Source organism: Cupressus sempervirens, chromosome 8, assembly GCF_028749045.1.
Source record: "Cupressus sempervirens isolate cs-2001-9-10 chromosome 8, ASM2874904v1, whole genome shotgun sequence".
Classification (NCBI taxonomy): Eukaryota; Viridiplantae; Streptophyta; class Pinopsida; order Cupressales; family Cupressaceae; genus Cupressus; species Cupressus sempervirens.
Window position 1 is genome coordinate 584,255,153 of NC_143125.1, and position 14,682 is coordinate 584,269,834.

Genomic DNA, 14,682 nt, shown 5'->3' on the forward strand with positions numbered 1-14,682 from the left:
GCTATTTCCAACACCCGCGCTGTTCTGCACACCTGCGCTGTTTTCTACACCCGCACTGTTTTTGGTTTCCGCGCTATCTTCAACACCCGCGCTATTTTTGGCTTCTGCGCTATTTTCAACACCCGCGCTGTTTGCAACACCCGCGCTGTTTTCAACACCCGCACTGTTTTGGGCTTCCGCGCTGTTTTCAACACCTGTGCCGTTTTGGACTTCCGCGTTGTTTGGTGAAGAAGAGGGTTCGTCAACTGAAGTTGTTCGTTCTGGAAGTATATCTCGGACAAAGAGGTTACTCCACGCTCGTGCTCCTTCGGCACTTCGAGCCGTGCGAGTCGATCTCCTCCCGTCAGGATTCTCTTCCCGTGGCGTATGCAGGTTCAGAAACTCCTCCCTCGCTTCTTCCACCAAAACGAGCCGCTGTTGAGTTTCCTTCAACAATCCTTCCACGCTCTTGTTTTTGTCGACAATATTCTGAAATCTCCTTCGACGCTCTGTCTGTTGAGCCAAAATTAAATTTTGCTGCACAATGCGTATGTCATCCTTTTCCTTCAGCTTACTCTTATCTTTGTTCAACTGATTCGGCATTTAATTCATATCCGCCTGCTTGCATACCAGGTCCATCGGGCAACGGCGCCAAATGTTTACTGCATAGGTTAATTAAGAATTGCACACAGATAATGAACACAAACACTAACAGCAGAACTCTTATTATTATTCGCATATGCCAGAACATTACATTATGCTTGAATGATATGATCTGATGATTACAATGCTTCTCGAAGGGGTCATAAATACTTTCCGAAGAACTTTCCTGAAGGAGTCCGTCGGCCACATACAACATGTCGCTACATAACAAAAACCTTTTCGAAGGGAGCCGTCGGCTACATAACAAGAACCTTTCCGAAGGGACCCGTCGGCTGATACACAATTTCCTTTCTGAAGGACTTGTCGGCTGATACACAATTTCTACCGACGACATACAGATTCGCAGAAACTGAACAGTTGGAATAACATTAAAAAGGAGTTTCTGGCCAAATTTCAATTGTTGCGTAACAATAATGAAATTGTAGCAGAGATCTTCAATACCAAGCAAGGAAAGAACAAAATTGTCCGTGTTTATGCCAGGAAATTGAAAGATTTGATAAACAAAATGGAAAATAAGCCGGTGAACGGACTTCAAAAAAGGTGGTTCATGGAAGGCTTACGCCCTAACCTGCGGAAGAAAATGAAAATTGTGCCGCCGTCGTCATACATGGAAGCCTATAACAGAGCATTGAATCTCGAAAGTGAGCATAAGACAAAGAAGAAGAAGAAGACTAGTTCCTCTGATTCGGATGACGACGAGCCTGCCAGAGGTGATAGCAGCGACGATGAAGGCAACAGTAAGAAGGTTCGTGCCCTACAGAAGGACATGATCTGCATGATGGAGTTTAAAGACATGCAGAAGGAGCCAAAAGGCAGTGAGCTGTGGTGCACGGAGTGTAAGACCGATGGTCATACTAAAGGATCGTGTCCAAAGCACCAATTTTGTGACATTTGTCAGATCATGGGCCATTCGACAAAAGAGTGCCCCTTTAACATGAAGACAAGAGGATTTTCGCAGGTGCTTCTTACACAAGAGGCTTTCCCGTCGGGCAGTAGTGGAAATACGAATAGTGCAGGTGCCACATCCGGAGGGTACAGGAATAATAACAGAGGGCAAAATAACAGCAACGATGCGAACAATAACAATAATAATGGGAGCCGAAGTCGAACCCAGTATGATGCAAACGGACGACTGATCTTTCAATGCCGAGCATGTAATTTGTGGGGTCATTTTGTGCGGGATTGTACAGCGACAAACACACCGAAATTATTATGCAGATGGTGTGGACCCGGTGACCATGAAGATGCCAAGTGCCTAAAGTTTGGAGTAAACTTGGTCACTGTCGGCACGGAAGAAGAGGAGGCTCTGACAATTATGCGAAGGCAAGCAAAATTGCCAGCGGAGGAAAAAAGAAAATTGGGGGAAGCGCAAGCGGAAATTGGAAAGACATCGTCGGCAAGGACATCTCAGTTGAAGGACATCACCGACACTTTGGCAAGCAACTTCGTAGAACAAAACATTGTACGACAGATCTTACAAACGGAGATACCGGTCAAGATAAGTGACCTCCTTCTCACAATGCCCCAGTTACGGACGACCATTCTGAATCATACACCATTTTCGAAAGCAACAGAGGACACAGGAAGGGACAGTAGTCCAATGATGGCAACAGACCCAATGCTTCTGGCGTTCATGACGGGAAGACATCCGGCGGTCGTCGAGATGGGGATTTTGGGAAATGTTTTGATAGATACAATTGTTGACGAAGGGTCCGGCGTGAATGTCTTATTGGAGGATACCTGGAAGAAGTTGGGAAAGCCGACATTGTGGCCACTTGCATTTCAGTTGCTCATGGCAAACCAACATGGAATCAAACTGTTGGGAATCTTGAAAGTGCAACTGGTAACTATTGGAACGCAACAATTTTTATTGGATTTCGTAGTCATTCCATTGAAAAGAAAAGGATATGATGCTATTTTGGGACGGACTTGGTTGGTGTAAGCAAAAGTAAAACATGATGGAAAACGAAATACCCTATCTATGGAGCGCGGAGGCAAAAGATTCATAATTGACTTGCACACACAAATGGTAGGTGAGGAGGCAGCATCGTTAGACTCAGAAGGTGAAGGCGACAATGACGACGAAGGAAATGACGACGAAGGAAAGAGGAGAATGGAACCGGACAAAGGAGTATTGACACTAGGAGGATCGAATGACGACGACCTAGACTCGATGAATGGCCTTTACCACCGGCAAATAGAAGACTACGAACTCTTTCCGAGTTGTAATATGCTAAGGGTCGATGAAGGTGAGGAAAAAGAGGAAAATGAGTGTTCGAAGGAATATAGAGAAGCAGATGATGCAAAGGAGGTTACGGCTGAAGAAGGGAAGGACATACAATACAAACCCAGAAAAAAGAAAAATTTCATCGTCCGGTACACGGTGAACGGACCGCACAAGAAGAAAAGAATGCATCGCACCATAAAATTAGTTGAAGGGTGCCGACAGAAACAAAATAATCTAGATGCGTGACGATCGCAGGCACAGTGGGCGACAGAGGTGACACAAAACAAGCATAAGGCGTGGCATGACAAACTCAACAGATTTTAGCTGGGGCAGTTGGTACTCAAGTATGACGATCGGAATGAAAGCAAACAGGAAAGGTTTAAGGCAAGATGGGTTGGACCATATCAGATTCGGGAGGTCGGCGACAATCGAGTGATAAAGTTGGGGACGTTGGATGGGCAAGAGGTACCTCACGCAGTCAACGGATCCTACCGTGCCAGAAAGATGCCGTCGTCGTCACCGTCTCAGAATGATCAGATGATTCCCTCGTCGTTGCAGAATGACGACGCTTGGAGGCAAAATTGAGGTGCTGTTCATTTTTTTGAAAAAAAAAAAAAAAAAACAAACAAAAAAAAAAAGAAGAAAAAAAAGAAAAAGAAAAAGGAAAAAACAAGAAACTGATCAGTGCTCTGCGGGCGTCTGTCTGTGGAAGATGCCCCGCGGCCACCTGTCCGCAGAAGCTGCCTCGCGGGCACCTATCCGCGGGCATCTGTCCGTGGAAGCTGCCCCGTGGATTTCTGTCCGTGGGAGTTGCTCCGCCTGGGAGTGCATGTTTGAGCTGGAGATTTGAAGTGCCGGGAGTGAGAACGGTGTGTGGAGGACTGAAAATTTTTTTTTGGAGGTGTAGGAGGATTGGAGGAAAGAGGTGTTGCATGAGAAGTGGAGGAGCTTTAAGAAGAAAAATAAAAAATAAAAAAAAATGACGACGGATTGGGGTAGTTCGGAGTGAGTAGCAGACGATGCCAAAGGGAAGGGGAAGCATCAGTGGTTGCCAAAAAGAGTGTGGAATCGGCAAAAAATGATAGAAACAGTGTATTCCATGCCCCAGGACCCCACCCCCCTAGACCCCCAGTCGTTGCGGATATCAGTTGTGAAGTGTGTGACCAATTGAGAAGCCTTGAAGTTGCCACAGACATGGAGTGTCTGTGTACCAGAGGCACTGGGAGTAGGTGTTGGTCGAGAGGCTGTCTTGGTGGATGCATAGAGAGCTCGGGAGGAGTGGGCCATCCACAAGGCAGTACAACGACACTTAGCTTAGTGGACCCAGTATTGGAAGCGAAGAAAGCAGCATGGGTGGCTATCAAGGTCAGCTTGAGGAGACATATTGTGTTAGCAGAGGCTACAGATGTAATGGGATGAATGTGGAAGTGATGTGACAAAAGCGGATTTCTCTTGTTGTAGTCACTCTGTTAATGTATTTTGTTTGTTAATTTGTTTCAGATATTTTGTAATTGTCGTCCGAAGACGACTTTTCTTTTTGGGGGGGATGGTGTCAGCTGACTGGATTGTCGTTGGTGTTTTTGTAGCCGACGAAGTGATTTTCGTCGGTGTTTCTGTATTCTGTAGCCGATGGGTAAATAGTTTGTAGCGGCATAATGGTTGTGGCCGACGGACTCCTTCGGGAAGGTTCGGCGGATAGTATTTATATCCCGTTTGGGATCATTGTATCTCATCTTCTTATCTTATGACGCATAATATAATGTTCTGGCATATGCAAATAATCTAAAGAGTTTTGTTGTTCGTGTTTATTATCTGTGTGCACTTCTTAGCTAACTTATGCGGTAAACACCCGGTAGGCTGGCTGGAAATTTGTTCAACCACTCATCTGTATCGATGACCAAGTTGGCGCTCCATATGGTTTCGCATGTACGACAATGCCATATGGGATCTTCCTTCCCGTCGAAGATTCCTGTCGCCTGTGAACTTCGAGAGTTTTTGCTTTTGAGACATTGTGCTTCTCGTCCTTTGATGACCACTTGATCGTGTCCTAGAACTATTAGGAGTTGGTCCCGATGGGTTACTCTGACCACCGTGCAGTGTACCTTCGATACTTTCTTGTGCCTCGGTGTCTTCTGTTGACCTCGCCTCCTTTCCTACTTCTTCACAGGTTCCCTCTCGTAGTGGTGTACGGGATGAATATAGAAATTGTTCCTTTGTCTCCTCAAGCATAGTTAATCTACACCGTGTTTCCTCGAGCAACTCCTTGTTGCTCCGTATTCGCCGTTCCAGCGAATTGTGGCACCCTTCGGTGGCTACTGTGCCTCCCGCACGGTCGCCTTCTACCACACTCGGTGATTCCTCCGATTGCCCCACTCTCCGTTCTTTGGCAGGTTGTCTTAGCTGCCGCCTTCGTTTGGCTTGTATTAAATTTCCCTGCACAGATTGTAATTCGTCAACATCTTCCCTCAAGTTCCTATTTTTATTTAAGAGATTGGGCATTTGACATATACCAATATATAAAAAACAAAATAGAATACTATTTTTTAAAAATTTCTATACATCATGTGTCGACTCATTTGACAGTTACAGACTCTGAGTGCTATTGACACCACGACTCAAAAGCTCATGGTTCAGTTTTGCGACGCCATGTGTCTCTTTCCTCATAGTAATTCTTGAGGGTTTCTTGAAGATATTCCTCTTGTTCCACTTCTTCCCTGCGTCTCTTCTGTGCTAGGTATGCTTGTGCAATTAGATGGGGAAGTTGGTCTAAGAATCTATTTGTGGTTGGGCTTGCGTGCATAGCATCCCACATATTGTTTGGTGTAACCTCGTTCTCCGCAGCTTCTTTCCGTACAACAGTTTCAAGGCTTATGTGGTACAAGATGTGGAAGTTCTGGGTTGCCTCATGCTCGCCTTCCAAAATTTCTGTTTTGTTGTCATTCGTTTTTCGGTTGTCTAGTACGGTTATTCCCATTTATCCTTGGCCTTCCGTTTGCTACTACTCCAGATTTGAATTGGCAACGACGTCAAATGTTCAGCCTGTAGACAAAAAGGAAAGAAACATATAACAACTTATTAAAGTAAAATACTGTTCATTAATCAAATGCTTTTGTGCATAACAGTAATGTTCCATACAATGATGCCAAATACATAAGTGAAAGCCACATTTATAATATCCGATATGGTGCTCATGAAATGACACAACAGTGTTCGTATTGGTAACCGTTTAACTATCCAATTTGCTGAACAACAAGGATTTGGTATCACATGTACAATTTGATAGTCAACTACATTAATTGTTGATGTGAATGTTTCAAAGATGTTGATGCTTGGGAAAATATTGTATTTCCATCGAGGTCGATAGCTCGGTTATTAACTTGGGATTTCCATGGCATATTTGATAGAAATTATTGGTTTTAATCCATGTTGGTTGTGTCACTCTTTGCAGTCGGTATTGGTTTTCCCACAAAACATTGTCCATGATCAGGTCCATGAGGTCATGTCTATCGATCGTTGTTAAGGTAATCATCTGGCCTATATTATATTTTCTGATTGATGTTTCATATTCTTTGTTTTCCATTCAATGATTTGAAGTTGTCAGGAACTGGGTAATGAGGCTTGTATTTTATTTTGGTCCCGAATAGGTATTTCATATTATAGTTATCTTATTTATTTATAAGATATCATAGTGACTAAGAATTCACTAATTATCAATGATCATCTTAACAATATTAAGGTATGAAAGCAATAATGTTAATATCAAGTGTTTATATTATTATATATGATTTATTACTTCGTTTATGAATATTTTATTATTATTATTACCTTTATATTTATAATGTAATATTATTATTTATTAAAGTTATTTTCAGGAAAGGGGACATTACAAGGGGTCAACAAACTTACAGCTAGGATGAGGAGCTTCAAGCGGTATTGGATTGCACAGTATGAAATTTGCTGATATTCCACTAGATATACCCCCTACATCGATGCTTTGAGCACACCATCGAGTTAGAGGAAGGAGGCAAACCTTTATCACCACACCCTCTCACCATCCTATGAATTTCAAGGATGCGAGAGAAGACAATGTAGGAACTAGTTGATTACGGATGGATTAGGTCCAACTCAAGTCCCTTTGTATGGTCGGTGGTATTGGTGAAGGAGGACGGGACCCTCAGGATGTGTGTCGACTACTGTGCATTGAACAAGAAGACTATCAAGAATAGATAACGCATTCTTAGGACCTTTGAGTTGTTGGATAAACTACTTGGTGCAATCTATTTCTCCAAAGTTAACCTCTATTCTGGCTAGCACTAAATCTACATGAGGGAGCAAGATGTCGAGAAGGCAGCTTATTATTTCAGCAATGGACAATAAAAGTTCTTGGTCATGCTGTTTGGGTTGACCAATGCTTTGACCACTTTTCCATTTGTGGATGTGAGATTTTTTCCACTACAACTTACATAATCAAACACTTAGTGTTTTAGACTGAAAGATCAAATATTGAACCCTCTCTTGATATGAGGGCATCGCTCATGCTAAGCTTACAAAGTAAGATAATGAAATGTCATCAAGGTTCCTTTAATTGTGGATACTTAATGAAATGATGTGATTTGTTGGTAATCACTTAGGGGACTTATGCTTTCTTTCAATGGATATCAACTACTTGCACTTCTAAAGATTTAGCTTCGTAATGTGTAATAAAAATATATTGTGATCTTCAAACATCCACTTCAACTTCTACTCCTAATTAAGAATGCAAGCATTCATGGATGACTTGGACTCTACTAGATGCAACTTAAACAACTACCCTACCCACTTGGTGTAAGTTTCTAAGGAAGGCTCAAATGGTTTTCAAATCAATATCTCCTCTCCAATCCCATCAAATGGATGCAAACTAAAGATTCATTATCAATTGAAGTAAGTTCTATCAATCATCGACTTTCCACACAGGGCAGCACTACCATCAACAAGATGCTAGTGGCTTGGATTTGTTTAAGTCAATCAAGCAACACCCATAATTACTCATATTCAACTAAGTTACTTCAACATGAAAATAAATCTAATCCAAGGTAAAGATTGAGGAAACCATGTAACAATACTACATAACAACATTAACTACTTCACCATGAAGATCCAACAATGAATTATCCATTACTTTGATAGCATCATACCAACAATTTGATCAAGTCTCTCCCTTAGCTAGCCTACTCTACTTCTAGCTATGTAGCTTCTCACTTTACCACCTATCTAACTTTCTAACCCCCTTGCAAATAAGAAGGTGTTGGTCTCTTATAGATGTTCAAATACAACGAAGGGCCCAAATTGATTCAAGATCAAGTGCTAGGATTTAATTCTACAAACCCTAATTAGGGTTGCCAGATTTACAACCAATTACGTAAGGGCACAATTCATGGGGCAATAAGAAAATTACAATGTTTATTCCAACCAATGAAAAAATGGTACACTTGGCATGATTGATTGCTTGTGCTTGAATCTGCAATTTTCTTATTGGAGGAGACAACTTGGTGCCGCCTAATCGTCCTTATTCTGTAGATCTATTTAAGAACATGTGCTTTGAATGTTGGCTTGTAGAAGTTGTTTGCTAAAACTGCAAATTTTTCTTGCTTGATTGTTAGAAGGTGACTTTGATTAACTCTCTTGAAACTGCTAACTTCTTGAGGATAATTGTGATGGCTCCTAGTCTTGAATTGTTCTCTCCCGTCTTTCTTTATCTTCTAAAGCCCTCCTCATGGACCTAACTTAGATTTGCATTCAAGTTGTAAATTTGATCAAACTCGATTGCCTTTGTGAACTAGGTTATATGTTCTTGGGATGGGATCCTTTAAATTTCACAGAATTCCGCCTTGATTTTAATTGGTATAGCCTTGATGTTGAGTCTTCACTTTGAGTTCTCGAGCTTGAACTTGAAGATAGGCTTCCTTCAATAGCTTGCACTTGAGGTCTCAATCATCACCTTGCCATCATCCTTCTCGTTTCAAGACTGTCCCCTCCAAGAACAACCTTGTAAAACAAGAGGAGAAATGCATTAAGTTTGTGGGATGACAAGACGAGACAAAATGAAGGAACTTAGAATTTTCATGAAATAATATTTCTTCCAGATTCTCCCTGCTTCCTGCCATTGCAAATCATCGATTAGACTTTGGATTATAAAGCCAATGAAAATACTTGAATTCGAAATTGATGAACTAAACCTCATTTGAACTCCGAAGTTTTCTTTCCTTTGCCTTCACTAAAATCTTATCGCGTGCAACGTGAAAAGCTTATTATTTTCTCTAATTTAAGAAAACAAATAAGCTCTATCCTTTAAATCCCATTATTATAAACGAAACCCCCTACAACTATATGTTTTGAATTATTTTAATGACGCCCCTCATTATATTATGCTTAATACCATTTAATGACCTTTCAACTATTAAGCTTAATTTATCAATTTTGTCTTGATTTATTTCAATCAGGAAAAGATTGCAACGTTTGACTTGTTTCCTTTTCACACTCCAATATTTGGCACTTCTATTTGAAAAGGTATGAAATTTAGAAAAAGACTTCAAATGGTAACTAGCGTTAAGATGTCTTGGAACTTAGTCCTTATTGCCCTCTGAATCAAATCTGCAAGCTATTTTAGCTCCCTGGGACAATTTACAACCCAAATAGATGAAATTCATTGGCTACTTCGATGATAGATTCGTTGACGATTCTGGGACAACTCGCTGCTAACAAATGTAATTCACTGGTTTAGGAAAGATTTCGGTGGTTATATGCAGAGATAAAATGCATTGATTTAGTGCTTGAATGATTTACGGCATTTCCTTATATAGATGCTCAAGCCATGGTGAAGGGGCACAATCCCCCATATAAGCCAACGAAATCCAATGAAAGTTTATTTAAATCAAATTGTTCTTTGCCTCTACTAAGGTCAAGTTTGCAACAGGGAATGCCATATTGTCTGTTTAATAAAACTAGAGTATCGATCCTCCACTTTTATGTGATTGTAGATGCCCTAGATGTTGGGCAGAAATAGTTTAGAGTTGGGGATTAAATTCCCAGGAGATGGGAGGATCCACCCTCTCTTGGAAGTTCATCATTGAGTGCTGTGGACGTACCATATAGTTGGTGTGTCATTCAGTACATTACATTGTAGGAGGTAATATAGCATTTCCCGAACTAATCAAACCATGCTACCACCACTCATTTGCTATGTCATCTAGGTGTAGAGTAGTGAACTCGATTGCCTTTTCCTTTGTCACGGATTTCAAAGAAACATAATTGTCTAGTTTCAGCACCCATGCTCAAATATTACACTGATCTCCTCCATCAAAACATGGAAAGGTCATCTTTCCCACAACCTGCTGGAAATCCCTATTACCATGTGATGCCTTGTGGTCTATTCTTCCCATTGATCTGCCCACTGGAGTTGCTTTAAGTTTCTTCTATCCAATGAACTTATCAAGAGTCAATAACTCCCTGACCTCCTGTGGTAAGGTCATATACTTTGTTTAATAATGTTGGATCTCCTTTGCTGCTGAGATTTCTAATTCAGACCCTTGGGCTTGTCAGGAAGATGACTCATGCCGCTGGCTGAAAACAGGTTGTAGAGATCTTGAAACTGAACTAGAAGTTGTAGTGTGATCACCCCGTGGCTTGTCAGTCTCCCTTGTATAAGTACTGCGGTGAGACTATTTCTTTTATGACTGATTCTACTTAAACATTGCCCCAACAACTGAGACATCATATCCATCGTAACATCAAATTTTATCTCAATTCTAGTTCTAGGGACAATTGACCTACCCCTCTTTTTCCTCCATAGCCATAACATTTGTGCTCCTTTCCTTGTCACTAGAATCTGACCTCTGACAATCAAGAATGCCAGAAATTGTCTCATCCTTGGGACTTGATGGTGGCTGTCACCATGTGTGATGCTCTTTCCTAGTGCAGGTTTGATATTTTGGTTCACTCATCAAAGGTTTATACTCTGTTCACAAGATGGTGGAAGTTCTGCACTTTGATACCACTGTAATGACAAATCCTCAATCTGACAAAATTGCAAATCCTGATTTGTTTTTCTGAGTTTTAGAGTTTTCTGATTTTTAGTTTGTTTGTTTTGTGGCTTATTTTTTGAAGAAATTGGAAGGTAAGGAAATGCTAATAATAAATAGAATGCTGATACAATGATATTCTGAAACAATAAATACAATTCCGGCCAACTAAAGTTCTAGCTTTATTAGAAAGAAATCATAATAAAGATATCAATTGAAATGATAACAGTGTACAAAAAGTACAGTCATCAACTGATCGTGTGGCTGTGTACAACAGAATACTCTTTATGCTGTTATGTCCCAAGCTAATCTGCTAACTCCTTTAATAGGGTATGGGGTTGAAATGTGCTCTGATTGATTGCAAACTAATAGAAGACTTGGGCAGTTTAGTTTATGGCTGTTAAACCCCAGCAAATCACTCGAAACTGTTACGGAAAACCCTCAAATACAGATCAGTGATAGTACGACTTGCTATTGATTCCAAATTCACCAAATTTTGTACAGCTGATGTAGGAAACAGCCGGATCTGCAAAAATGAATTCTAGATTCTACCCATAACCACCTTCTGTATCAATGTGCAATGAAAAATTCTCTGAAATGTCAACCTGTGAACGATGTTTGAAGACCCTTGAAGTGTAGTTCACCTCTGCAAGCGTTCCAATTATGAAGGGATTTTTTCCTTCACAATAGATGTAAGAACTCCTTATCCAAACACTGCTGCTCTCGAAATTTTACCACATAGAATGATGGAAATGAATCATTAATATGTCTTTTCATTTCCTTCAAGCCCTAGACGTCCACTTCTAGGGTTTTCTATTTTATTCTTTAGGTTGAAATTACAATTTAATTTAATTTTATTAAATCTCCATTGGATGTCCATTTCATGCCCCTTTTATTTTTTTCATTAAGTTGTTTTAAAATAAACTTATTGAGTCTCCCTAGGCATCATGTAATACAGTGGCCCCTCTTTATTTGTTACTTTTTTGAAATAATATAAAGTATTTTTATTAAATCACATACTTTATTTAATTAGATTTTTAAAGCCTTAATATCCCATTTTACTCTTGAAAACCATCAGTTGAAGTGCTAATTGAAATCTGAATGTTGCTACTGGTCCAAAGGTGATGTTGAGAAATAGGAGGGCCATTGCCAATTGCCTCTTAAAAAATAGGAGCCCTTCATAAAATTTAGGAAATTGTCTCAAACCATTTAAGATGGCTCGGAATACATCACTGGGCATTTCCTAGTCCTAAAAAATAGAGATCCTAAAAAAAAGATGAATTTGCCTCAGAATGTAGAATAGCTTGCAAAGCCCCTTACTAGCCTCCACAAGCCCTGGTTGGGTCCCTTATGCTTAACCACTCTGCTGATCTACTGGAACCATTGATAGTAGGCCAACCCTGCTGTAGTCTGAAGTACTTGAACTGCCTAAGGACGGGACATTACAATTGGCGTCACTTGGCTTTATGACTGCACTACTTTACCATTGCACTGCAGTCCCTTAGACTAATGCCGTCTTATAATAATTATTTACATATGGGTTTTTCTTTTCAGTTGGTAATGGTTTCATTTGATGATGAAGTAAGCATTAAGAATTTAAGTATAAGAATATTGAATGTATTCAACAATTTTTCTTTTTCAGTCCACATGCACAATAGAGGGGTCTATACCCGTAACTCTCCCTGTTTCTTACTGTAGTAAGCCTTCAGATTGTTTAAATTTTCTTTTTGAAATAAATAGCCCCACCGTATTTATTGAAGCTTCTCTATAATTTCAATGGTGGATCTGTATAGTATCAATGATTTCAAATATAGGTGTTGGTTAGACCTTATTAAATTTATCTTCCACTTTCTAGCAAAATAAAAAATGTGACCAATTTTTTATGTCCTGTCCAAATGGCTTGTTTCATTTTTAAGCTGAGGGAAATGGTGGTGCAGCAATCTTAAGGTTGATAATTTGCTTGTTTTGATTTTTAATTATGTTATTTAAATTTGAAGAGACTTTTTTTGGTTTTCTGTTTGTCAAATGACAAGAATATTTTGTAACCAGAAATTCTTCAATTTTTTTTTGTTGCAGCTTCTTTCCCATTTATCAAAATTGTTGATGAAATCACAGATTAACATTTTCATTGAAATGCAGTTGTCGATATGGTTCAGATTGCAAGTTCGTTCATCCAACACAACAATCATCTAACCCTTATGGATTTGGGGTAAAGACTCCATCACAAACACGGAGTGGATTTGGTTTTGTGGCAAACCATCAGAATCAGAAAGTCTGACTCTCTCTCTCTCTCTCTCTCTCTCTCTCTCTCTATTTATCTATCTATACACACACGCACATTCTTTTTCCGTGTATGTGCAATTGCTAACGATATTGATAGAGTGAAAAGTGCATGTCTTGGGATAATCATAAAACAAAACGGGATGTTTTCTGTAGCTGAATATTATATGGATCAATATTTGTCCTTTATTTTTCACAAGTACTTGCAAAAACACATAACACATCGTTGAAACATCTAAAGAAAAATAATGCGATCTAGAATCTAGATAGAACTTACTACAAGTTGGATGCGATCACAAACTATATTATCAGTAGGCTCACTAAATGTCACCAAAACTACATTATTATCTGTTCAATTTCAAACTACGTTAAAGGAAATGAAGTGTTTATGACAATCGCATAGATCAGGTGCTTCACTGCACATTCATATACTTGTTTTAAGTTGTACTTTGTTATGAGAAACATATATTGGCTTGGTATGCAATGGTAGAATGATAACTTATTTAAAGGGAAAGCTATTTTTGTCTTCTTGATTGTTGATTATGGTATTTAACTAAGCTACTGATTCGAATGTGGATTCCAGAAGCGGATACAGGATGTGGAGATTTTTTTTTTTGGATGCAGATGCGGGAGGAAACGTATACATACATACACACACACATATATGTGCAAAGAAATGCAAGAAATATACAAAAACAAATCATTTGATAGTGTATGACTATGGTACTTCACCCTATATCAAAATTCAAGATATTTCAAAATTCATATGATATATCGTTATGTGCTTGTCCAACATTAGAGTTTAGTCTTAGACAATAAGTTCCAATAGGTCATGTTCAAGATTCCAACTATATAAAAACTTAGTTCATGATTGAAGATTCAATCAAGTAATATGCATCAGAGTCTGAATCATAAGGATTCGCAAGAAAATCCACATTCTCATCATTATCTCCAACTGCTAAAAGATCATTTGAACCAAACATGGTTCTGCTTGTGCTAGATGCACTACACTCCACACTATCATCATCACCATCTCCGATTGTAGTAAGATCATGAAGTGTTGCATCCAAATCCAGACACTCAGGGGCAACATCCCAAAGCTTTGTTGTCCCTTCCTTGTAATGATCATTCTTATGTGACAAACGATGCAAGTTGGTGTAGACAAAGCCCAAGTCCTCTGCTTTCTTGGAGCCCAATAGTTTTTGATTCACTGAATGGATAAAGGAGTATGTACTCCAATTCCTTTCAGCAACAAAAGAGCTAGCAACCTAGATAATGGTCACAAAACATACAAATGAAAAGCAAATTAATTTTAAAGAATGCGTGAAACTCTAAATTCTAGAATGCGAGTGGTAAACATAAAACAAAACAAAATTAAAAACTTATTTGTGATAGGACCTTGACTGCAAGAGATTGAAGATGCTTGAAGGGTTGACTATACCTGTACCACCATCTGATAGCTCCCATTCTATTTTT

The 14,682-nt window shown here is 39.5% G+C and overlaps 1 protein-coding gene across 10 annotated transcripts in view; it reads left to right on the top strand.

The window, feature by feature from the left end:
- The window catches only part of LOC149543781 (Zinc finger C-x8-C-x5-C-x3-H type family protein), a 169,774-nt gene that overhangs the window by 29,074 nt on the left and 126,018 nt on the right, over positions 1-14,682 (top strand). For all 10 annotated transcript variants that reach the window (XR_016355677.1, XR_016355676.1, XR_016355679.1 and 7 more), the window contains exon 2: positions 13,066-13,198. Coding sequence is in view for 3 of the 10 variants with exons in the window: in XM_089798467.1 (XP_089654593.1) it covers positions 13,066-13,198 (133 nt within the window). In the remaining 7 variants the exon portion in view is untranslated. The remainder of the gene's footprint in view (positions 1-13,065; positions 13,199-14,682) is intronic.